This window comes from Polypterus senegalus, chromosome 12 (genome assembly GCF_016835505.1).
Source record: "Polypterus senegalus isolate Bchr_013 chromosome 12, ASM1683550v1, whole genome shotgun sequence".
NCBI classification, from domain to species: Eukaryota; Metazoa; Chordata; class Cladistia; order Polypteriformes; family Polypteridae; genus Polypterus; species Polypterus senegalus.
This window is the reverse complement of record NC_053165.1, coordinates 101,836,579-101,860,776: the sequence shown is the minus strand read 5'-3', so window position 1 is coordinate 101,860,776 and position 24,198 is coordinate 101,836,579. Positions and strand designations below refer to the sequence as shown.

The 24,198-nt window shown below is 41.5% G+C and overlaps 1 protein-coding gene across 3 annotated transcripts in view; it reads right to left on the bottom strand.

Annotated features, from left to right (window-relative positions):
* Positions 1 to 6,429: 6,429 nt before the first annotated feature.
* The window catches only part of ckmt1 (creatine kinase, mitochondrial 1), a 51,160-nt gene continuing 33,391 nt past the window's right edge, over positions 6,430 to 24,198 (bottom strand). For all 3 annotated transcript variants that reach the window (XM_039773051.1, XM_039773052.1, XM_039773050.1), the window contains exons 4-10: positions 23,748 to 23,843; positions 16,812 to 17,033; positions 16,522 to 16,607; positions 12,050 to 12,173; positions 11,193 to 11,327; positions 10,833 to 10,958; positions 6,430 to 6,655 (exon numbers count right to left, since the gene is read on the bottom strand). In XM_039773051.1, coding sequence (XP_039628985.1) covers positions 6,542 to 6,655; positions 10,833 to 10,958; positions 11,193 to 11,327; positions 12,050 to 12,173; positions 16,522 to 16,607; positions 16,812 to 17,033; positions 23,748 to 23,843 — 903 coding nt within the window. In that variant the 3' untranslated portion in view covers positions 6,430 to 6,541. The remainder of the gene's footprint in view (positions 6,656 to 10,832; positions 10,959 to 11,192; positions 11,328 to 12,049; positions 12,174 to 16,521; positions 16,608 to 16,811; positions 17,034 to 23,747; positions 23,844 to 24,198) is intronic.

Sequence of the window (24,198 nt, the reverse complement as noted above, 5' to 3'; positions counted from 1 at the left end):
TGTGAAGACAAGATGCTGTTACTTCTCTCTTCCCTGTTTTGTATTTTATCTTTCCTCAGCTAAAGGTTTAAAAGCACTTGCTGTTACACTTTCTGGATATTATGTTTATAATAAAACAATATGAACAAATGCCTCCAAATCCTGGTATCTTTGATTAGAACAGTAAAGTGGCACATATCCCAAAACAGGAGTGCAGGTTAATTCAACAGACATGGTCAGTAAAGCAAAGCCCAAGAGGGTTCTTCTCTGATCTTTTCATTTTAGTAGGAGGCTGCCCCAAAAATGCATGTTACATGTAAGGAGACATCCATCTCAGCAGCGAATTCCTTGTACGGAGGTTCAGAGGCCCAAACTTACCGAGCTGGGAGGAAAAACAATAGCAACAGTCGTCATGATGCATTTGAGAACGTTTCTTCTTTTCTTGATTTTTGACCCGCTACATATTGCCCCTCAGGAGATCCAGGCTCTAAACTCATGTGTTACATTTTAGCCCAACCCGGGCCTACCCCAAAATTGGTTCATTTGTGTTAAGCAGTAGGATGAAAGGGCTCCACTAGAGGGGCAACATGGCTGCTCCAGTCTACATGTGGCTTTGGACAAAATGTCCATTAAATGTTACATGTGGATATTTATTACCGTGCTTTCAGTTTTATACCTGGGTTTAGCGTCCTACTCTGCAGATTCCTGGTTTTTCATCAAGGCTTCCTGCCCAGTCTGTTCAGATGAGATGTGAAACTGAGCTCCTGACTCTTTGTGGTCATAAAAAGAGAGTAGGATGTCCCCTGATGTCTGGGAAACTGCCCATCAGGCTTGTCCATTCTGGCCCCCTAATTCTCTCCTGCCCGTTATCGGCTTACTGTCTCTCTCACACCTTCCCCACTTATGAGCACCTTGGTGCAAGAATGGCTGCCGTCCCTTCTTCCAGGCGGATGCTGCCCATTGGTGGTGGTTGAAGCGGCTCTCCACCGTCTGTGAAAAGCACTTTCAGCGATATGGTATATGCATTCATACTCACAACTGGGAAAAGTATAATGGAGACACGTTGTAGCGGGGTCACACAGGGGATTTTTGTTTCTATGTAAGAATGTCCTGTTGAGTGTTTGTTAAATGTGAATGGCAACACTGGGTACACCGATTTCTGTTTGTAAATTGGGGTCGGTGTCTTTTAAACAGGTTTGCACTGATGCGGAGGGGCTTGTGGGATTTGTAGTTTGTGGTTTGTATGCACTGTACCAATAAAACTGGAAGAGAAGGATGTGGTGGGACTTTTCAAGTGGACCATTTTCTAATCAACATCATCCACAGCAGCTCCTAAACATTTTCAGTTAATGGACATTCGTAGCGGAGAAGGATGGTGCTCGGCTACCAGACGTAAGGGTGGTGGTGGGTTCTTTACCTCCCAATCCAGTCCTTTGATGCTCTTGGATAAGAGGCGCGCCTCCGAAGACTATTCTTCTGGACTCTGGTGGTAGGACAGAATTTCACTAATCATATTCCAGAAAGCAGTTTATTAAATAGGAACGTTCCACACTTCTTTCCATAATTTAACCCTCATTTCCATTCCCAGAATCACTTCCATCGTTCACAGTAAGGACTTTTGTTTCAGCACTGCAATGTGTTTTTTTGTTTGTGGGGTGTGTTTAGTATTTTTTATATTTGCAAACAGTTATTCTAGCAAATAAGGATCATTTTATATATTTGTGTGTTTGGTGTGTTTAATCTTAATGGTTTTTTTTCCTGGGTGTTGTTAATATTCGGGTGGCAGGGTGGAAATTCTTTAGGGCTTAGGTGTTGGCCCGATTTTATTCATCCCTCATTTTAAAAGCGTAGCGGCTTCCTTGCTACGTAAATCTGGTAACGCCCTTCGCACAAGCTGTGCCAAGGAAGAACCTCTTTGCCAGCCACTGTCCAAGAGGCCTTCTCTTATACGAAAGGGAGTCAAACTACAGTTAGAAAATGGAATGAACCTTAACAAAGCTGATCATGTAATTTCTCAATGGAGTCTCCACCCTTCTCAATGCACTTGTGCCACCTGCCTGGCAGTGCCAGCAGAATAAAAGGTTGTGTTTTGTCCTCACAACGACTCATGCACCGGAATTATTGTCGAACACTACATGCCAAGGGGTACTCCAGTCACTTGTGCCAGTTACTGTGCCTTGCTGGAGACCACTGTGAAGCCTACTATTTGATCCAAGCGGCAGGGACTGCTGTCTCAAGGAGTCCTTTTGCTGCCAGACAATGACACACACAATGCTAAGAACGCCAAGACTCGTCTGGAGAAACTGAAGTTTGAGGTGTTGCCACATCCTCCTTATTCACCAGATATGGCACTGTGCGATTTCCATCTTTTTGGGCCACTAAAAACATCTGGGTGGTCGTCAATTCGAGACAAATGGCGACGTTGTTAAGGTTAAGGGCCGTCTTAATAGTATCATAGGCACCTGGGCAAAGTAGTGTGCTGGGGCCACTGTTTAGATAGCAAAACAGAAACATGCATAGGCATCAGAAACATCATGGGGTCCCCAGCCAGTGTCCATAGTGCCCATACGTTAAGATGGTGTTATTATATGCTTGTTATAATATGAAGTGTAATGTCACTATCTCTGTGCACACTGTTATGGATTCATTCATACAGGCAGACCAAGCATGGTAGATAGGGGCTCAACATTTAGAATTGATAGCCAAGCATAGGACTAGATAGCCAAAGACAACTGGAGAATTGTATAGTCAGCCTAAAAAACAGAATAGTATACTTCTGTCCTCTGTCAGCACAAAATCTTCTTTCTTTGTTGGGAGAATGAGAACTGCATGCAGGCATTGTGCTATTCCTGTATTTTTTGGAGGTGGAGTTGCGTCCATTCCTGTCCTTGTTTGGAGACCAGAGAAAGAGCTTGCATTTGGAGCAACCAATAAGGTAAGGATGGACCTACTGCCAATACACTTTGAAGCTGTCGGGCAGAAGATTATGTCATCCGTCCGGAAAATCCTTTCAGCGTGGTGACGAAATATGGCAGACTGCGTAGATCAAGACTCCCCCACCTCGATAGAGTCTGTCATAAGCTTCCCGTCTGTAACAGCGTAAAACCGTCAGTAAAGTAAGCTAAAGTATGTCTTTTTCTCTCATGTGGTTTTTGCACCGCCGTAATCACGATGGGAGGGATATCGCCTTTTCTGTCATATTTCTATATTTTTCGGTTACTTAACATGCCGCCATTTCAAGAGAACACATTTCCGGAGAGCTAATGCCTCCTGAGGAAACAGACGGCCCTGCACGTACTATCCCAACTAACAGTGGTGAAAGGCAAAACCTCCAGACGTGACACAATTTATTTAGTGGCTTAATCTAAAATCTGGACATTGTTTATTACTGTGAGTTTCTGCGACATGGAGGAGCGGATGTTATTGCCTCACAGCTCTTGTGTCCCGGTTCATTTCCCATCCACAGTGGTTCTCTGTGGGATTTGCATGTTCTGCTTGTGTTTCTGGAGTTTTTCTTCACCATCCAACGGACATGCACCCAGACAAGATATTGGGAAGCCTTTGTATACACAATGGTTGTACCATTTGCCCATCTATCTCCCATTTATCTAAACTGGAGAAGGCCTCTTAGAAAAAGGATGTGTGTCAAGCAAAGCTGATAACACTAAAGGTAAGTGCCGTCCCCGAGGGAGTGTGAAAAATGAAGCCTAACTGAAAAAAATATGTTCATTTGGTTCACCGACAAAAGCGCGATAGACATATGCGCCCTGACAAAACCGCGACCGACAAATGAGCGCCGACAAACCTGCTAACTGGTTTTCCACAAATGCGCGCCGACAAAATCGCGAGAGAGGCCAAGAGATTGGGACGTCTTTGCTGCAATTCTTCCTACATATGCAGGGCGTGATCTTAAGGACTATCTGCGTGCCGTGCTCATGGCATGCCGCGTCTCATAATATTGACTTCTAAAATAAACATTATTATATATGCTTTAAACTAGTAATTCATATTTAATGAAACTTTTGCGATTTTGTCGCTGCGATTTTGACGGCGCATTTTAATCGGCGCTATTTTGTTTCTTTTTCCGGTTTCTTTGTGGTGGCGGCCTGCGCCACCACCACCTGCTCAAAGCATCCTGATGCACCAACATTGATGGACTGAAAGCCAGAAGTCTACGTGACCATCATCATCAGGTCCTTCCGTGAAAACCCTAAATACAAAGAGGACTGTTTGACTTATGTTAGGTAGATTGCCCAGAGGGTACTGGGCGGTCTCGTGGTCTGGAACCCCTACAGATTTTATTTTTTTTCTCCAGCTCTTGGAGTTTTTTTTTGTTTTTTCTGTCCACCCTGGCCATCAGACCTTACTCTTATTCTATGTTAATTAATGTTGACTTATGTTTATTTTTTATTGTGTCTTCTATTTTTCTATTCATTTTGTAAAGCACTTTGAGCTACATTTTTTTGTATGAATATGTGCTATATAAATAAATGTTGATTGATTGATTGATATTTTGGCGGCGCGCATATGTCTATCGCGCAAATGACGGGTCACAGTTCATTCACTTTCTCCGGCTTATCTGAGCTTATCCGGGTCACAGGGTAACGGTCTTAGCAGTGAGGCCCATTCATCCCTTTCTCCAGCCATCTCATACTGTGGGATCCCGAGGCGTTCCCAGGCCATCTGGGAGATACAAACCTCCTAAGTGGGTCCACTCCCACAAGTTGGTTGTGCCTGTAAGACCTCCACAGGGAGGAGTCCGTATCAGATGCCAGAACTGCCTCAGTTGGCACCTCACAATGACGAGGGTCAGTGGCTTTACTTATGGCCTATCATGGTTGTCTATGCTTGTCACCCTAACAATAAGCAGCTTGTACCCATGATCTAATTCTTTCAGTCATTACCTAAAGCTCACGACCAAAAGTGAGGGTAGGGACGTAGATTGACAGGTGAATTGAGAGTTTTGCCTTCTGGCTGAGAAAAATATAAACTTTCAATTATCTGTTGCTTGATTGCTATAAAGTAGAGAGCCAAATTCACTGGAGTCGAGGTTGTGCAGATGGAACAGAACAGGTCAGGAGAAGCAGGCAGCTTCAGAAGTGAGTAACGTATAAAATCTCATGCTGAGGGCCTCTGCAAGTCATTGTCCAGTGACCATGTGACCGGGGGCCTCCTCTGCAGATTGTATAGAAATAGGAGGGTAACTCTGTTGCTATGGCGATACCAGGAGAGCAGATTTTGTATTTAAGGATGTGAAAAAAAAACCAAAAGACTTTCACCCATTGTGGAGGAATAATTGATTTGGAAAAAGATGTGCCCACTGCTCAACCAGAGAAAGACACAATGGAAGAAGGAGATGCTATTGTTCATCCAAGGTCTTTGTGCCTCCAGGACAAAAGGTTCAAGCTCATTAGCAATGATGGAGCACGGGGGGCTTCACTAAGGGGACAGAGGGGGAAGTTTAGTGTTAGGTCCTCTCTCCTCTGTTTATGGGAGATGCCGGCACACACAAGTTAGGCAGCAGGAGCTTAACACAACCAAAGCTTGGCATTTTCACAATGATAGCTACCAAAAGATCTGCTTTAGCAAGTTGTGTGCACAACGGCCAGTGGACTTGGCTGAAAGCTTGAGCTTAACAAATCTTGTTGGTAATCTTACACTTTTTGTGGCCTCCTGGTCATGCACAATTAAAACTGCCCCGAATGGTGCATTGATTTCAGCAGCTTCAAGGCCATCTTTTTTAATGCAGCAGTCAAGTTGCTCCTTTTTTCAACGTCATAGGTGGGACAATTAGAGCCCAGGCTCAGGGGCAGGAGGGCCAAGTCCAAACAGGACCTGCCAATGGGACATCACCTGAGTTAGGGGCCGCTGTAACCTCCAGGAGTGATCCCTGAGCCCAGCAGACTGCATTGCTCAGCCCCTTATTTTGCATTTACAAAGAAGAATATGGCAGAAGGGTAAAATCATGTCTCGAATGTTTACAGAGCCCTGTTTAGGATGACGTGTAACAGCCTCCACAACTGAAACTGAAACGGGCTCTGGGAGAGCCTTTAGATTTTCATCCATCCATCCATCCATTATCCAACCCGCAATACCCTAATTACAGGGTCACGAGGGTCTGCTGGAGCCAATCCCAGCCAACACAGGGCGCAAGGCAGGAAACTAACCCTGGGCAGGGCGCCAGCCCACCGCATGATTTTGATACAAAATACACAAAACTCCTTGCATGTCCAGTGGTCCGTCCGGTCATGTGTTTTGAGATATCGCTCCTAAATTCTTTCCTTCACTGCAAACTAAGGGGGCACTATATAATACTAAAGCTTACCACTTGAAAGGCACACTAATATTAGTAAAACGTAAAAATGACAAGTACAATCACATTGGGGGGCTTCTCCTCTTGCTTCTTGTGTCCTCCGGGCTTTACCATACAAACAAGCAGAGTCGATTGGGTTACAGCAGATCGTACGTTTATTAAGCAGCTTGTCACTTCGCTTTGGGCGCACACACACTGCGTCTCATGTAAGCATGCCACCTAGCGTCACATGTTGTCATCTTTTACTTTTTATTTGAACTGGCTGATGGGCGAGGGGATTTTGATGTCCTGGCGACGTTCAAGTCTTTTTTCACAGTCAATCAAGTAGTTTACTCCATCGATCACGGTCTGCACAAGCTCCACCTGCAAACAGAAACCAAGAGAGGCTTAACAAAGGGAGCTGCACATTTAACTTCATCCAGCATGAAGTTACAGCTCAGTTCTCACAGTGACAACCCGACAGGTTCAGACCTTTAAGAAGCACACAATTGGCCTTTGTGTGCTCCCTAGTTTTAATTCAGCATATGGAATGGATACCATAGCTGACTTCGCTGACTGTGTTTGAACAAACCACATTATTCAGTGCAAATGTTCACCAGGCCGATTTCCACACACACTCCCCTCCATAGACTTTTTTTTTTTTGAGCACTTGGCAGGAAACAACCACAAATGGAATGCTAACCGTTCATTCAAAAAACACCAATTTTCCCAGATTTGAATGGTTTTCGAACATGGGAGCAGGTAGAAGTCCTCACTGGCTGGATGTCTAGCCCAGGTCGGTCCTTGGAGTTGGCCAGGCAGCACACTGCACACTGTGCCATCATGGGGCTGCTTTTCCTTATATCTATCTTTTTACCAATTGAATCCAGAAAGCAGGAACAAACTGACCTGAATTGCTAAATAAAAAAATGTGTTTAACTTTTTAAAACCCTCAATAAATCAACAGTATATTGACAATGGAGTAGAGGCGTGTTTAATAAGAGTTGAGGCATCGTATCTATGGAGGAAGGTCTCCATGGAGCACAACCAGATTTCTTTGATCTTACTGCGTCCTCTCTTCCTCTCAGAAAATACATAAACCCTCAGGTTCTGCATAAAAAACGTTGGGTCTTAGTACAGTAGATGGGCATGGAGTCTCGACAAAGTCTAAGTATTGCATTGTTGGAGTTTACACTATCTCACACTACTTCTACAATGTCTCTGGAGATAATCTCTGTGACTTCATGAACAAAGTGTATGTGACATTAGAATTGCTCACTGAGGTGGGCTTACATTGCCCCAATGCATGTCTGTTAAGCATCAATGCCACAGTGCCATTTTATTACTGTCTTTTGTTTAAGCCACTAACTATAGTGTGAACTAAAATATCAAGAATGCATATTCAAGATTGTGGTACACCTTTTACATGCATATGTTATACAGTATATATATACTGCTCAAAAGAATTAAAGGAACACTTTTTAATCAGAGTATAGCATAAAGTCAATGAAACTTATGGGATATTAATCTGGTCAGTTAAGTAGCAGAGGGGGTTGTTAATCAGTTTCAGCTGCTGTGGTGTTAATGAAATTAACAACAGATGCACTAGAGGGGCAACAATGAGATGACCCCCAAAACAGGAATGGTTTAACAGGTGGAGGCCACTGACATTTTTCCCTCCTCATCTTTTCTGACTGTTTCTTCACTAGTTTTGCATTTGGCTACAGTCAGTGTCACTACTGGTAGCATGAGGCGATACCTGGACCCTACAGAGGTTGCACAGGTAGTCCAACTTCTCCAGGATGGCACATCAATACGAGTCATTGCCAGAAGGTTTGCTGTGTCTCCCTGCACAGTCTCAAGGGCATGGAGGAGATTCTAGGAGACAAGCAGTTACTCTAGGAGAGCTAGACAGGACCATAGAAGGTCCTTAACCCATCAGCAGGACCAGTATCTGCTCCTTTGGGCAAGGAGGAACAGGATGAGCACTGCCAGAGCCCTACAAAATGACCTCCAGCAGGCCACTGGTGTGAATGTCTCTGACCGGTAAAAGCTGAAATGGTGTTTCAAAGCAACGGCAAGCGCGGGCGTTGTTTAGAACAAGTGTATCAGTATCTGATCAGGTAGATTGCGTTACATTCAAAAAATTTTTTTTTAAATGTTAGTCTATCATATATCCTCCATATGGCATTTGCCACTTGATTGACTTACAGAGCGGCCAGTCTGAGATCTCTTTTCTTCTAACACACTGGTCATCCCACATGCATCCATACAATCAGATTGTGATTCAGACTATGAATGCCATGAATGTAATTACCCCGATCTACATGCTGTCAAATAAACGAACCACACGCCGTGGCTTTGCCTCTGACGCCGAGAGAGGGTGCAGTGAGTGTGTACGCCTGATGAGCCCAGAATTAGGGCGAAATATGTGTTGCGTACTCTTTGAATTATTTGAAAGTAAAACTTTGCAACATTCTATGATCTGCTTCTTGCAACTGAAGAGGGCACCGTGGCGGATGTTTGTCGACTTGAGACCAACCACAAGCGTTACCTGGTAGGTAACCACCCATACAATCAGATTGTGATTCAGACTACGAATGCCATGAATGTAATTACCCTGATCTACATGCTGTCAAATAAACTAACCACATGCCGTGGCGCAACGTAAAGGGCGAAACACGTACTCTTTGCATTATTTGACAGTAAAACTATGCTATATATATATATATATATATATATATATATATATATATATATATATATATATATATATATATATCATTTTTAATGTAGGTAGATCATTTCAACCTGGTCATTTTAAAAGTAACTCGCAAGCCAAAAAAGTGTGGGCACCCCTGAACTAGATACATGTACTTATATGACAGCATAAACTGCTTGTAGATAAGGTTAGTATTTTATTGGTGTCAACATATTGCAGTAGCTTTATTAAAAATAAGTGTCGGTCGTTCTAAAACCGTTCACATATGAGATGCCCGTACACTGTGTCATCCCCAGGAGCCCGGGATTCCCGGGAATGGATAAACCCATCCGGGAATGGATTCTCTGAACGTGAGTGATGAGGGCCCTGACCCCCTCCCCATAGCCCTATGTGTCTCTTGGATTCACGCTAATAAATCGGTACCGCAAGCAAACTATGACACTTATTGTGATGAGAAGGAGGCAAAATCAACGGAATGTTCAAGCAAATTATAGAAAAAAAACCCAATCTAAATCCGTTAAGTAGTTCTCTCATGAAAAGCGGAGAGACATACAAACGGGTCTAAAAAACTATAAGAAATTTTGCGCTTGGACCATGAAATTTTTAAAACCGTTTCTTAGCGAGCACCTGTGGGTGCTAGATTCCAAATTTCAAGTCTCAAGTCCTCTTGGTTCGGGAGATTTCGTGATGAGTGAGTCAGTGGTATTTGGCTTTTATATATATAGATATATATATATATACTAGGGGGCTTTGCCCCGTGCTGGCTTTGCTTGCCAACCTCAGTGTGCGTTACACACCATTGTGAAGAGGGGGGCTGAACGCACCCCAAGGAGATGCAGTAGCTTCTCCGAAACCCCTCTTAAATGGTGCTACAATGGGAAACAAATACAGTTTTTTATTTTTTTACCTCCTCTTTGCTCGATCAGTTGCTTGCTGGCTTGCTGCTTCTGCCGTGTCGCGTGATCTGCATCTCATTCTCTATCAGTCTTAATTGTTCAAGTTGAGGAATAAAGTAATTTTGCAGCATTTCTAAATAGCTATCACCATTAGCAACACACCCTTCAAAAAAGAATGGCTCTATGACTCGATTTTTTCCCAAAGCACACCACACATTAACTTTGGGAGAATCTCTTTCATGTTCAACAGACTCATGTGGATTTTCAGTTCCCCAAATACGGCAAAAATAAAACTTTTAAAGACAAACAAAAGCTTAGCTACATCAAGCTTTCTGATCCTTTTTACAGATTCATGCTATCACCTATACTTACAAAGTTAGAACTATTTTAAATTGCACATGGACTTTAGGGACACCCTGTATAACGACAGAGAAGGCAACAGGCCAATAGTACCCAAGGCCCTGGCCTAGGTGGTCCTCTGTTTCTGGGCTCCAGGGCCAGTAATAAGATGGAGTTTATGTGAAAAAAAGACTTCAAGTGCTTGGCTACTTTGCTTTTATTTAGGAAAATGGGAATGTTAGCAAAGCAGGCCAAGTGCCAAGATTTGGGGTAAATGGCTGTCTGTCCAGACTGCTCCTTGATTTCACAGATGCCTGTGATGGAGACAATTTTGTTCATTTCACGTACAGTCATCTAAAGCAAGGCTTATATTAAAGTAAAGGTGTCCTGCACATTCAGCGGAGTGGGATCATGGCAGTGAGACTGGCTGAGCTGGGAAGAAACATCAGCCAAAGAAAGTAAACGTCATTGAGAGGCGTCTGAAATGAAAGCACAGGCCAGGCACACTTTGTCAAGACTGATAAACTTGTGTCGCTCACCCGCAGGATCCTCCTGACAGCTTCTTTCCTGTGTATAAATAAACTTGTATGACCCAGCATCTCACCTCAGACTTGCCAAGACGGTCCAAGTTTGAAATGTCAAAAGTACTTCCAACCGCAGCCGTGTCCACTCCGCCGGTTCCACGTTTCTGAAGGCGCAAGTTTTCCAGGATTTTTGAGAAACGTGGATCCTGTAGAACATGCAAAAGGCCTGTTAAGCACACGAATGCAAATGGCACCCTGCTCTTCAAATATATGTTAAATTCTACTTCAGATTTTCACATTATTGCTGAAAAAACCCATAAAAGAAAAAAAAAAAAAGATCAAAACTAACAGGCAAAATGTAATCTCTATTGACCAGCCCCAGCCCTGCCCCAGAGTCCAGAATCCTCTGCACCACAAGAAAACTGCGGCGAGTTGAATACCTTGCTCAGCAGAGGTAGATTAATGTGCACGCCTGCCCTCAGTCCTGTCCCCAGGTTGGATGGGCAGGTCAGGATGTAGCCAAGTCTCTCGTTCCACATGAACTCCCAGCCTTTCTCCTGGATTAGCCTCTCAACCTGCAGCAGAAGCAGCACATGAGCGTTAGCATAAAGGGCCCTGCCGCCAAACATGGACATCAACACTTGTCTTCTAAGGAAACAGCACAGAATGAAACCAAAAACAGGACAGCCAAGTCTGGACCATGTGAGTATAAGACAAACTCCAGGCAGGACGTGGCCTACAGCTAAGTCTGGAATTATTTAACACATCTGTGGTCAAGAATAACATCATGTGTCAAAGTATGTCTGCTGGAAAAAAAACTTCTCTCTAGGGACAGCAAAGTCCATCCTAAATTCTAATGGCGCTATGGCCCTTAGATAAAGAGGCAGCTGAAACCTTCATTCTGACTTTGTATGCATACATCAGAGCACTGTGAAGACATCAGCAGGAGCCTTTTCAATGGACTAGGCTTCCCATCCTTCTCTTGATAACAGAAGTGTGAATACAGTGACAACTAGCAATGGTGAATGGCCTCAAACTCCTGTGGCATCGCTGCATTAATGTTTAAAGAAAGTGATATTGTTTCTCTCTAGTCTACCTGTAATCCATGCCAACTCTTGGCCACACATGGGAGGGAATCACATTAAAACACTTCAAAGAATTTGACATAATAAATACACCAGTGGAGAAATGGATATAATAAATACACAATCGGCCAAGTAAGACTAGGACTACTGACAGTGATGACTGTCCTTCTTGCTCTCAGTATAACGGTGTCACCACAATGCCAGGGACTCACCTCTTTGAGTCCTCTGCAGAACCTTTCAAAGACCCTCTTCATGTTTCCTCCTTTCTCCATAGATATGACACGAGTGTGGTCTTCTTCATTTATCCAGATAAGAAAGGTCTTCTCATTGTTGTGCCTGTTTCATGTGTTACATATTTCGCAGTTACCATCAGGTTTTTTGAGACTTGGCGAGTCCTATAAATGGCATTCTGAACATGCAGTTAATTCATCATTTTAGCTATCAACATTCTGAATCTATCCTGCTCAAAAAAAATTAAAGGAACACTTTCTAATTTGAGTATAGCATCAAGTCAATGAAACTTATGGGATATTAATCTGGTCAGTTCAGTACCAGAGGGGGTTGTTAATCAGTTTCAGCTGCACTAGAGGGGCAACAATGAGATGACCCCCAAAACAGGAATGAATGGTTTAACAGGTGGAGGCCACTGACATTTTTCCCTCCTCATATGTTTTTTCACTAGTTTTACATTTGGCTCAATCACTTTGGTCAGTGTCACTACTGGTAGCATGGGGCGGTACCTGGACCCTGCAGAGGTTGCACAGGTAGTCCAACTTCTCCAGGATGGCACATCAATACATGTCATTGCCAGAACATTTTCTGCGTCTCCCAGCGCAGTCGCAAGGGCATGGAGGAGATTCCAGGAGACAGGCAGTTACCCTAGGAGAGCTGGACAGGGCCATAGAAGGTCCTTAACCCATCAGCAGGATCGGTGTCTGCTCCTTTGGGCAACGAGGAACAGGATGAGCACTGCCAGAGCCTACAAAATGACCTCCAGCAGGCCACTGGTGTGAATGTCTCTGAGCAAACAATCAGAAACAGACTTCATGAGGGCCCTGTGCTCACTGCCCAGCACCATGGTGCTCGATTGGCATTCGCCATAGAATACCAGAATTGGCAGGTCCACCACTGGCACTCTGTGCTTTTTCCAGATGAGAGCAGGTTCACCCTGAGCACGTGACAGAAGTGAAAGGGTCTGGAGAAGCCATGGAGAACATTATGCTGCCTGTAACATCATTCAGCATGACAAGTTTGGTGGTGGGTTAATGATTGTCTGGGGAGGCATATCCATGGAGGGTCACACAGACCGCTACAGGCTTGACAAAGGCACCTTAAGCTTAAAACTCATTTGTTTAAGACTGCTTTTTCTCTTTGCCTACAATTGCTCTGTCTGATTTTAAACTTTATACTTTAGTTTTGTTTATAATGTGTGTCTTATCTATTGTTCGGTGTCCTTGAGTGTTCAGAAAGGCGCCTACGAATAAATAAAATGTATTATTATTATTATTATTATTACCTTGACTGCCATTGGGTATCGGGATGAAATCCTTGGACCCATTGTCAGACCCTTTGCTGGTGCAGTGGGTCCTGGGTTCCTCCTGGTACATGACAATGACCGGCCTCATGTGGCGAGAGTATTCAGGCAGTTTGTGGAGGATGAAGGAATTGATACCATCGACTGGTCCCCACGCTCACTCGCCTGACTTAAATCCAACAGAACACCTCTGGGTGTGACATTATGTTTCAGTCCATCTGACGCCGCCAAGTTGCACCTCAGACTGTCCAGGAGCTTAATGATGCCCTGGTCCAGATCTGGGAGGAAAGCCTCCAGGACACCATCCGTTGTCTCATTAGGAGCGTGACCCGATGTAGTCAGGCATGCATACAAGCACGTGGGGGCCATGCAAACTACTGAGTACGATTTGGAGTTGCTGCAATAACATATTGGCTAAAATGGACTAGCCTGCCACATCATTTTTTCACTCTGATTTTCGGGGCGTCTTTGAATTCAGGGCTCTGTAGGTTGATCATTTTCATTTCCATCAAACGATGTGGCTTCCTTTCGTTCCCAACACATTACCCAGTCCATATCAGTAGAGATATCCAGCAGGATTTTTTTTTCCCTTTGATATTTGATGTTTTTTCAAAGTGTTCCTTTAATTTTTTTGAGTAGTTTGCTTTATTTCATACAGGGTGACAGGTACAGTACCGCCGCTCCCTATACGCAGAGTACGCAGTCTGCGTAGGGCACCAGCTCCCAGGGGGGCACCATCCCAGCTGCTCAAAAAAATCATTTTTATATATTATAATAATAAATTAATATTAATAATATACATATACAAATAAACAAAAATATAAACGTATATATTGCATTTTACGGTGAACGCAGAGTAGGCTAAGCACACGTGATGACGTGCGCGCCCTCATGTGTTTACGTTTATTTGAATAAAGTTCTATTTTGGCCCCTATAGTAGGAGTTTTTTTTATTATTTTATTTTTACTTCCGTAATATTTGGGGAGGGGGCACAAAAGTAAATTTCTGCTTAGGGCACCCATTTGGCCAGCAGCGGCCCTGGACAGAATATAATTATGGAAAAGTGAGAGCCAGTGCCATAACAGTGCATCATTTGATCTCAGAGCACACTCAGAGACGTTAAGTGAATACGTGCCAGCAGACACAGAAAGAACAAGCAGAATTCACAGAGACAGATCCTGGGCTTAGATTTAACACTAACCGCTGTGCCTCCATGCCTCCCCCCAGATGTAACATACTTTGTCTAACTTTTAAATTCAACAAATGAAAATTCTTAAAAGCCGCTTATCACAATTAGAAAGCAGCTTCATGTTGATGTATGTGCCAGGCCATATGCCGCATGGATGAAGACCACCCCAACTGAATTTTCAATGGTGCACACTGGTGGTCACTACATCATCATACAGATTTGGTTTTTAGATCTTTAAGTGGACAAACCAAAACATAATGCCTAAGAGACTGGCTTTGACGTAATTTGGAAGAAAGGTGGACATGAGGTTTGCAGGATAAGACAGAGTGTCTTTTTCTTGTCTCCATTTCTCTGTACTTGTGCACATAAATGACATAAGGAAACCCCTCTGGGTGCCACTCTAACCTGGCACAAAACAGTTAACAAAGGACTCATCTAGAAAAGCTTCCCCAAGAGGACTTCTATGCATGGTTGTATGGATCCTCTTCATCTTTGCTTTTGGGTGTTAAGATAAGCAACCACCATGTATCTCTTTCCATCGAAATATATCACAACAAGCCTTGCCACAGAACAGCCCTGGCATGGCCGCGGGGTCACTGTTGGGCACTTGGCCCTTCATTTTTATGACCTGATCTTTGTACATTTGATTAATAAAAATGTGTTCATTATGAGATCAGTTTTGTTGTCCATAGGAATGTCTGACCAAGGGTGACACATCAATGGCCTCCACATCTACAGCCCAGGGAGGCCCTACTGTGGTGTGTCTGCTTGAAGCTGATTATGGCAAATGGCCTGAGGTGGTGGGCTAGGGAGACACCCGTTTCAGATCAGCAGAGGTGGGAAAGAACAAATTACAAATACTTTGTTACTGTACTTAAGTAGAATTTTGAGGTATCTGTACTTTACTTGAGTATTTCGTTTTCAGATGACTTTGTACTTTTACGCCTTACATTTTAACACAGATATTTGTACTTTTTAACTCCTTACATTTTAAAAACAAGCCTGTTACTTTAGTTTTAATGCATTTGTGAGGAACTAAGTATTTTTCTATTTTTCATCCTTTCACGTTCTCAGCATAAAGACCGATTTGAACCTAAATGAATGGGCCAGTGGTGTATAGGAAAAGACAATCCCGATAGAGTATCAATCAGCACGAATCGCGCAAGATGGAAACGACGTAACAAGAAAGAAGAACGGACCGGGGACTCGACTGTGAAAACAAGGCGGTCATGTGTGTCTATCGAAAGTGATTCCCAGCAATATGCAAGTTGTCTCTGAAGCTCAACACTCCGTTACCTGCCTCGGCTTCCCGTGAGAGGCTTTTTAGCACTGCAGGACTGATTTTTACACCCAAAAGAGCTCGCCTTGGTTCAGAGAACTTTGAGAAGCAGCTTCTGCTGAAGTTGAATAAAAGATTCTGGTAGTTTTGTAAAAATAAAGGAATGGTGATGTTGAAAAGTGAGCACTGGAGCAACGCGAATGTTCATTATCAGTATACTGTTTTTGTTTTTTTGGTAATTTGAAGTTACTGTAAAGTGATTTGATATTTTTCAAGTTGCATTAGTCAACATTGAACAGAAACTGCTTGTACAATCGTTATTGAAGAAGCTACTTTTTACTTTATATATTTCAGAGCCTGTGCTTTTTTACTTTTACTTGAGTAACAAAGTTGAATGAGTACTTGTACTTTTACCACAGTCTTTTTCTACACAAGTATCTGTACTTTTACTTGAGTAAAGAACTTGTGTACTTTTGCCACCTCTGCAGATCAGACTGTCACCGGCTTAACAGAGAGGGCACAAAAACCTCAGAATCTTACCTTAGCCTCTCAAGGTAAAGTCACTCAGATTTGCTGTTTCTTTTCTTTCGCCAGTCTCTGTCTCGCTCTGTCACTCCATTTCAACCAATCTGCTTTTCACTTTCAACTTTTCGAATCCCTTGAACTTCCCTAAATTACTTACCAAATTCCACGGGCATCTGGCCAATCTCGCGCCATGCCTGCACAGGTCAGCAGAGGAGAGACAGGCTTGTCGAACAGGAAATGGTCCTGTGGGAAGGGATCAAGCAGTTACAATGCAGTCTCATCCTGGTACATGGTGAGAATCAGAGAGAACCCTATTGTACATCCAGCATGGTGTTAAGTTAGCTGTTAGGGAGGGCCTTAGAAAAAAAAAATTCAGAAACCAATTTCAAACCCACTGCCCCTCAGGCCCACAAATTAAAGACACACATACAATGCAGGTTTACTTACATCGATAAGTTGCTGCTGCTCACCATCCGTCATCTCACTCAAGCGATAATAGCGGCCCGTCAAGTCTCCTCTGAGTCCACCCAGTGCATCTGAGACCACTCGCTCTACCTCACGCCTCTCTGCTCGGGTGCAAGCAGGAGGAAGGCTCAGTCCCCGAATGCTGCGGCCTGTCCGTACTCGTGAAGACAGGACATAGCGTTCATCAAAAAATCCTGAGCGGATCTGAAAGAAATGAGATTGTTGGCACCCGGTCAGTCTGAGCTTTGGAGACCAGATCTATGGAAGACATTTTTTTCTTTCAGTGAGGTGCTTTATCCTGTCCACTCATTTTCACTCTCCCACAGCTGTCGATATAAAATGCTTCCTCACGCCAGCAGCAGACATGTTCTCAAACCCTGCTTCACTAACCCAGCACCAGAAATGTCATTCCCTTCTGTACGGTGCACTATGGTATCTGTGCAAATTGCCTGTGCACATTTATATCATGTGCCACAAAGAGACGTCGTCATCGTCTCTCCCTGGCACCCCCTCGCTAATCTGACTGACATGTAGAAGCTGGCAGTCTCACTCCTCTGTTGTTCAGAAAGTGTGAAAGAGAGCTGGAAAGTGTTAACTGTTACGTCATCAGGTCCATGTACTTTTTTGGTATTTGAAATTTCATTTTAGAAAATATCTTTAAAAAAAAAAAAAGAGACACTTATTTGATTTTCAATTTAAAAAGGAAAAATGGAAAACACAAAACAATTACTTTTTTCCTTTTGTTCTTTCACACATCAGAAAAGACAAATGCAAGAATCGAGAATGAGAAAATGCCCTTTATTTATTTTGTCTGAACCGGACATTTTTGTAGGTCAACAACGTTTTCCGCGAGAAATGCTAGAAAGTTTTGTGCTGAGCAAATCTCGGGCTGTCGACTCTCTGACACACATTTGGAGACAGAGGTGACAAAAGCTACAAATGGGTCTGTTTGGTTGTTTTTGGTCCGTGTACTTTTTGGTAATTGAAATTTCATTTTAGAAGCAAAAACGAAAAAATAAAAATGAAAGGAATTTTCAGATTTAGATTTTTGATTAAAGAATAAAATGAGGGAAAATAAGGTATTTTTTAATTCTTTGGTAACAAATAGCAGTCATAAATTTAAAATTACACATACTTTTCTGGATTTATTTGTGATTCAAATAATGAAAGTGTAATAGGTCAAAAACAACAAAACAGACGCATTTTCGTTGTCTGAAACCGGAGGCATTTCGTCTTCTGCGCGATTTTTGACGACACGTGCGAACAGTCCTCCTCACAACACATCGACCGACGGCCTTGAAGTTACACTGCATGGCATCAGCAGAGGATGGACCATTATGGCGTTATTTCAGTGCCACTATTCTGAGCACACGTAAAAAAATATTGAGCGCACGTAAAAAAAGATTGCAAGTGCAAGTGTTGCATTTTGAAGAAATTTATTTTGGCGTACAAAAGCTGAATTTGAGTGAACAAAATTCATTGCTGCGTGCAAAAAATGTATTTCAGTGTTTGCGCTTATCCATATACACACACACAATAGCACCCCCTCTCGCTCAGTTTTTTCATTTGCGCTTGCTCGCAATGTGTTGCTTGCGCTCACAACATTCTCTGCTGCAAGCGCTCAACTCTCTGTACACCGTTATAAGTGTGCCACAAAACCAACCAATCACAGACTTGGTTTCAAAAATTCTGATTGGCTCTTACGGTCTCCAATCAGCTCGCTAGCTGCTGCATTCCGGAAACAGTCCGAAATGTAGCTAAATCAACTAAACTCAATTAAACCCCAATTTGCGGATAATATCTTTAATTATTTTATTTTAAAATATATTATTTGTTAAGACTATCGTTGGTGTAGTATAATGTAGTTGCATTACAACATACATTCATACACACATACTGCATTCAGTATTCGACGACATAAAAGAGAGCTACTCAAATATAATTTGGAGAGTCAGTTGGCATGGTTGTATAATGCAACTACATTATACTACACCAACGATAGTCTTAACAAATAATATATTTTAAAATAAAATAATTAAAGATATTATCCGCAAATTGGGGTTTAATTGAGTTTAGTTGATTTAGCTACATTTCGACTGTTTCCGGAATGCAGCAGCTAGCGAGCTGATTGGAGACCGTAAGAGCCAATCAGAATTTTTGAAACCAAGTCTGTGATTGGTTGGTTTTGTGGCACACTTATAACGGTGTACAGAGAGTTGAGCGCTTGCAGCAGAGAATGTTGTGAGCGTTAGCAACACATTGCAGCAAGCGCAAATGAAAAACTGAGCGAGAGGGGTGCTATTGTGTGTGTATATGGATAAGCGCAAACACTGAAATACATTTTTTGCACGCAGCAATGAATTTTGTTCACTCAAATTCAGCTTTTGTACGCTCAAAATAAATTTCTCTTCAAAATGCAACACTTGCACTTGCAATCTTTTTTTACGTGCGCTCAGAATAGTGGCACTGAAATAACGCCATAGACCATCACGTTGTTTTTCGGAACAGTAAAAGAGTGACACTCCGGGACGAGGACATGACTGCAGAAAAACTGTCGTACTACAAGCTTTGCAGACTTTGCTTCATTGATGTAGCAGTTCTTTCATGAACGTTACTGTTGTTTTTTTATTGTGAACCAGCTAAAATTTGGTGATTTCATTAACGAACATTAAGTCTGGCCATTTTTGTAGTGCTATCGCTAGTAAATGTTTCGATAACAATGCGCACAAGTGTAACACGTTAGGAAAGCAACGTGATTTACAGAAAGTTTTCCTAACATGTGTTACATTTGTCAATGAGCATGCAATTCAAAATGTTAGCACTATAAAAATGGCCAGACCTAGTTTTAGTAAATGAAATCACGAAATGTTAGCTGTTTAACAGTAAGTAACAACAATAACGTTCATAAAACAACTGCAACATCAATGAAGCAAAGTTTGTAAAGCTTGTATTTCTTTACCGGAAAGATGCGACTCAGTTTTTCTGCAGTCATGTCCTCGTCCCGGAGTGTCACTCTTTTACTGTTCCGAAAAACAACGCGATGGTCCATCCTCTGCTGATGCCATGCAGTGTAACTTCAAGGCCGTCGGTCGATGTGTTGTGAGGAGGACTGTTCGCACGTGTCGTCAAAAATCGCGCAGAAGACGAAATGCCTCCGGTTTCAGACAACGAAAATGCGTCTGTTTTGTTGTTTTTGACCTATTACACTTTCATTATTTGAATCACAAATAAATCCAGAAAAGTATGTGTAATTTTAAATTTATGACTGCTATTTGTTACCATAGAAATTAAAAAATACCTTATTTTCCCTCATTTTATTCTCTAATCAAAAATCAAAATCTGAAAATTCCTTTCATTTTCATTTTTTCGTTTTTGCTTCTAAAATGAAATTTCAAATACCAAAAAGTACACGGACCGTTTTTGAGCTATTACACTTTCATTATTTGAATCACAAATAAATCCAGAAAAGTATGTGTAATGTTAAGTTTATGACTGCTATTTGTTACCATAGAATTAAAAAATATCTTATTTTCCCTCATTTTATTCTTTAATCAAAAATCAAAATCTGAAAATTCCTTTCATTTTTGTTTCTTCATTTTTGCTTCTAAAATGAAATTTCAAATACCAAAAAGTACACGGACCGACCCTGCGTCATATGTCTCTTTCGTTTCATGTTACATTTTGCATTTCTTTTTCATTTTTTTAAATGTTGAAAGATTCAGAATTCATTTCTATTCGTATTTAAAATTCTTATTTTGATTTCATTTTTAGTGTAGCTTATATTTTTCACAATTCTTTTTTATTTACAAAACGCCTTGCGATTTCCATTTAAGACAGCAGCACCTTGCATTGAGCATCCAGGGTTTGAATTAAAACAAACTTTGCAACGCTATTTAGAGAATTGACAGTAAGGCAGAAAGGATTCTTGACTGTGTGTTGACAATCGTCCTTTTTGACCCTCTGGCCCCACTTGTCCCGATTAAAGGTTTTGTTTTTAGTGCTTTCATTGTCCAATTCATCTTGCTTATTTGAAACCTCCTGGAGATTCTTTTCCATTAAATCACAAAACTAAGGCTATTCCCACAAATGATAATGTTATTAAAATCCTTAGAAGAGTCTCGTCATGTTAACTCCCGGTAAGCAAATTTGTAAAAACAGGATGGCTGGTATTGATGATGTCGCACATCACAAAGTGTATAATGCATCTGGCAGCATCACCTGTGTCCCCAACAATGACCGAGATTATCAAAGAAATTATACCCATCATCAATATATCTCTCTATTATATAAAAAAATCTTGGGTCGACCTTCTCGGAAAGACACTTTGATGTCCCGTGAGAATAACCAATTTAAAATAAGATCACAGACATCTAACCTCTCAGTTGTTGGAATGCTTTTGGCAGACACACTTCCTGTGCTCTCAGCTCTTAAAAATGCTATACCTTCCAGATGGCACGTCAACGACTAAGCGAAGAAGAAAGCGCAGCACGTCGAAAAGGGACCCAAAAGCGGTGGAGAGAAAAGAAGGCAAACAAAAATGCAAATAAGAACAATAATACTCTATGTGTAAATTCTGAAAAAAGGAATAATCAGCCCGGACCAAGTGGAATGGAAAACCTCGTTGGTCCAATCGGGGTCAGAAATAAAAGACTTCATAAAGATGTTCAAAAACGTTGGCACAATACACATGCAGAGCAAGTTAAAGAATATAATAAGTAGTAAAATTCAAAAGTATCAACAAAAAAAAAAAAGAAAGTAAAAATTGCATTAGCACAAACAAGCGGAAATTAGTACTCGATGAAATAACTGAACAGCAAAAAGAGATTGAATATATGGACATAGGTGATATGTCAGAAGTATGTAGATAGTGTAAGTTGGAGACTTGTAGATCGTCTAATTCTTGTTGCCATCAGGGAAAAGTAGTGTTGCCTCCCAATGCAGAGGCGTATCCGCAACAATTAAAAGATTCGTTGTTTGGTGAAAGTGAAATCCACAAACACTACAGGCAAAATATCAGAGTCTACAATCTTTTCACATTTGCATCATTCAGTGCTCAAGACGTAGATTTACACAATAATTCACCATACGCTATGAGAATCTGTGGTCACGCAACAATTGAAGCTACGACAAGTTTAATTTTGAAGAAATCACAATTCGGTCAGGTTTATATTTATGATCACGGAAAAGTGATGCAACATAGAATCGAAAGGTTATGTAACAACTCCCATGAAAATAACAATCTCTTTAATTTGTATATCCGGCTAACTAAACCCGGGGGTGGGCGAGCAAAGCGAGCAGGGGGCAGAGCTCCCTAGTGACTCATGAAAATTAAAACTTTAACAAGAGAAATATTGTAAACAAAAAGCAAGAAATGTAATAACAACCAAAAGAATTCATACTATGCCAGTTTCTGATAAGTTTTTACTTTAAAAATCCATTTTGATTCTCTTTTCTTTTCTTTTCTCTCTGCATTCCCCCTGGTAATAGTAACACAATGCCCCTGTGCCCTGCATTTTCTATAACTTTGGTCTGAGACTTAATGGCAGGCTACTCTGGGTCATCATGACAAGTTTATAGAGCAGCTATGGGAGCAACGGATTTTTCCGGTTTCTTTGTGGTGGCGGCCTGCGCCACCACCACCTACTCAAAGCATCATGATGCTCCAACATTGATGGACTGAAAGCCAGAAGTCTACATGACCATCATCATCAGGTCCTTCCATGAAAACCCTAAATACAAAGAGGACTGTTTGACTTATGTTAGGTAGATTGCCCAGAGGGGACTGGGCGGTCTCGTGGTCTGGAACCCATACATATATTTTATTTTTTTTCTCCAGCTCTTGGAGTTTTTTTTTTTTTTCTGTCCACCCTGGCCATCGGACCTTACTCTTATTCTATGTTAATTAATGTTGACTTATGTTTATCTTTTATTGTGTCTTCTATTTCTCTATTCATTTTGTAAAGCACTTTGAGCTACATTTTTTGTATGAATATGTGCTATAGAAATAAATGTTGATTGATTGATTAGCCCAAATGCACGAGCTGAAAGCAGTAATGCCCCACTCCTCTGGATTTATTTATTTATTTTTGATTTTATTAATTTTAAATAACATTCCATACAAATAAATCAAGTTTTACAAAAATAGGTTCGAAACAAATCACCCCTGAGAAAGAGAGCTAGGCCAACAGAGTAAAACTTTAAGCTAGTAAAAATAAGATAAATTAATAAATGAAATGGAGTAAAAGAGGGGAGAGAACCTGCCTCCTCAATTTAAATGCTTATTCTAAAATGTTATTTATTAGATCCTGCCAGGTTTTGAAAATGTTTTGTACAGATCCTGCAAATTAGATTTTTTTTCCAATTTCAAATAGTATATAACATCAGTTACCCACTGACTTAGAAGAGGAGAGTTAGGATTCTTCCAGTTGAGCAAGATAAGTCTACATGCCAATAGTGTAGTAAAGGCCATTACAGTCGGTTTGTCCTTTACCACTTGAAGCCCCTCTGTGAGCCCACCAAACACAACTGTTAGTGGGTTAGGAGGGATTGTGACACCAAGGCTGTCTAAAGATGTTTATCCAGAATGTTGTTAATTTGGTGCAGGCCCAAAACATGTGGCCCAGTGATTATAACATTAGCAGGCTGGATCTTGCCCTGAAAACATCCTCCCCAGTTCTGTTACTTTGTGTCTATCTGGGCCGTGGATCCCCCCCAGGAGTTTTTGATCTCCCCTTTTCTTTTTACACTATATAACTGGGACATTGGATGTGATCTCTGTGCTTCTTACTGGCCAATTTGCTATTTGGGTAATTCCCTAATTGACAGAAGTCTCATTACTAAGCCCATTTTGAAGATGGGATGATATTCTTAATTAATCGTGGGAAAAAAAAAAAATCTTAATTGTCTTTCTAAACTTACCTTACTGGAATCCAGGTCAGTGGGATGTTTCATGGTCCTTGGGTCATATCCATTGTGCCTTTCTTTAATGACGGGATCAAAGAGGTCAGCAAATATCTAAATTGGACAAAAACAAATGGTCAGTCAAAGCACCTGCTTATTGTGGCTTTCTTATCTTCTGCCAGCTTAAGCACCTCATGTACTGTTTATATGTACTAATCCAGCATTTATTAATTAGTATAATCTATGCTTGTATTTTACAGGAGAATTTGTTCACAGCACTCTAAAAAGTTGTATTATTGTATTGAACAGACTCAAAAAGTGAACAACGAAGGCGAGTGAGAACTTTGGAAGAATCCATACTTACTAGAATCTTCAGGATAATAAGACAGATGTTTCCATTTTTTCATAGCCTTAAAGCCACATGCAATGCTGCTTAATGAAAACTAATCGATAGAGCACATGGGTAATA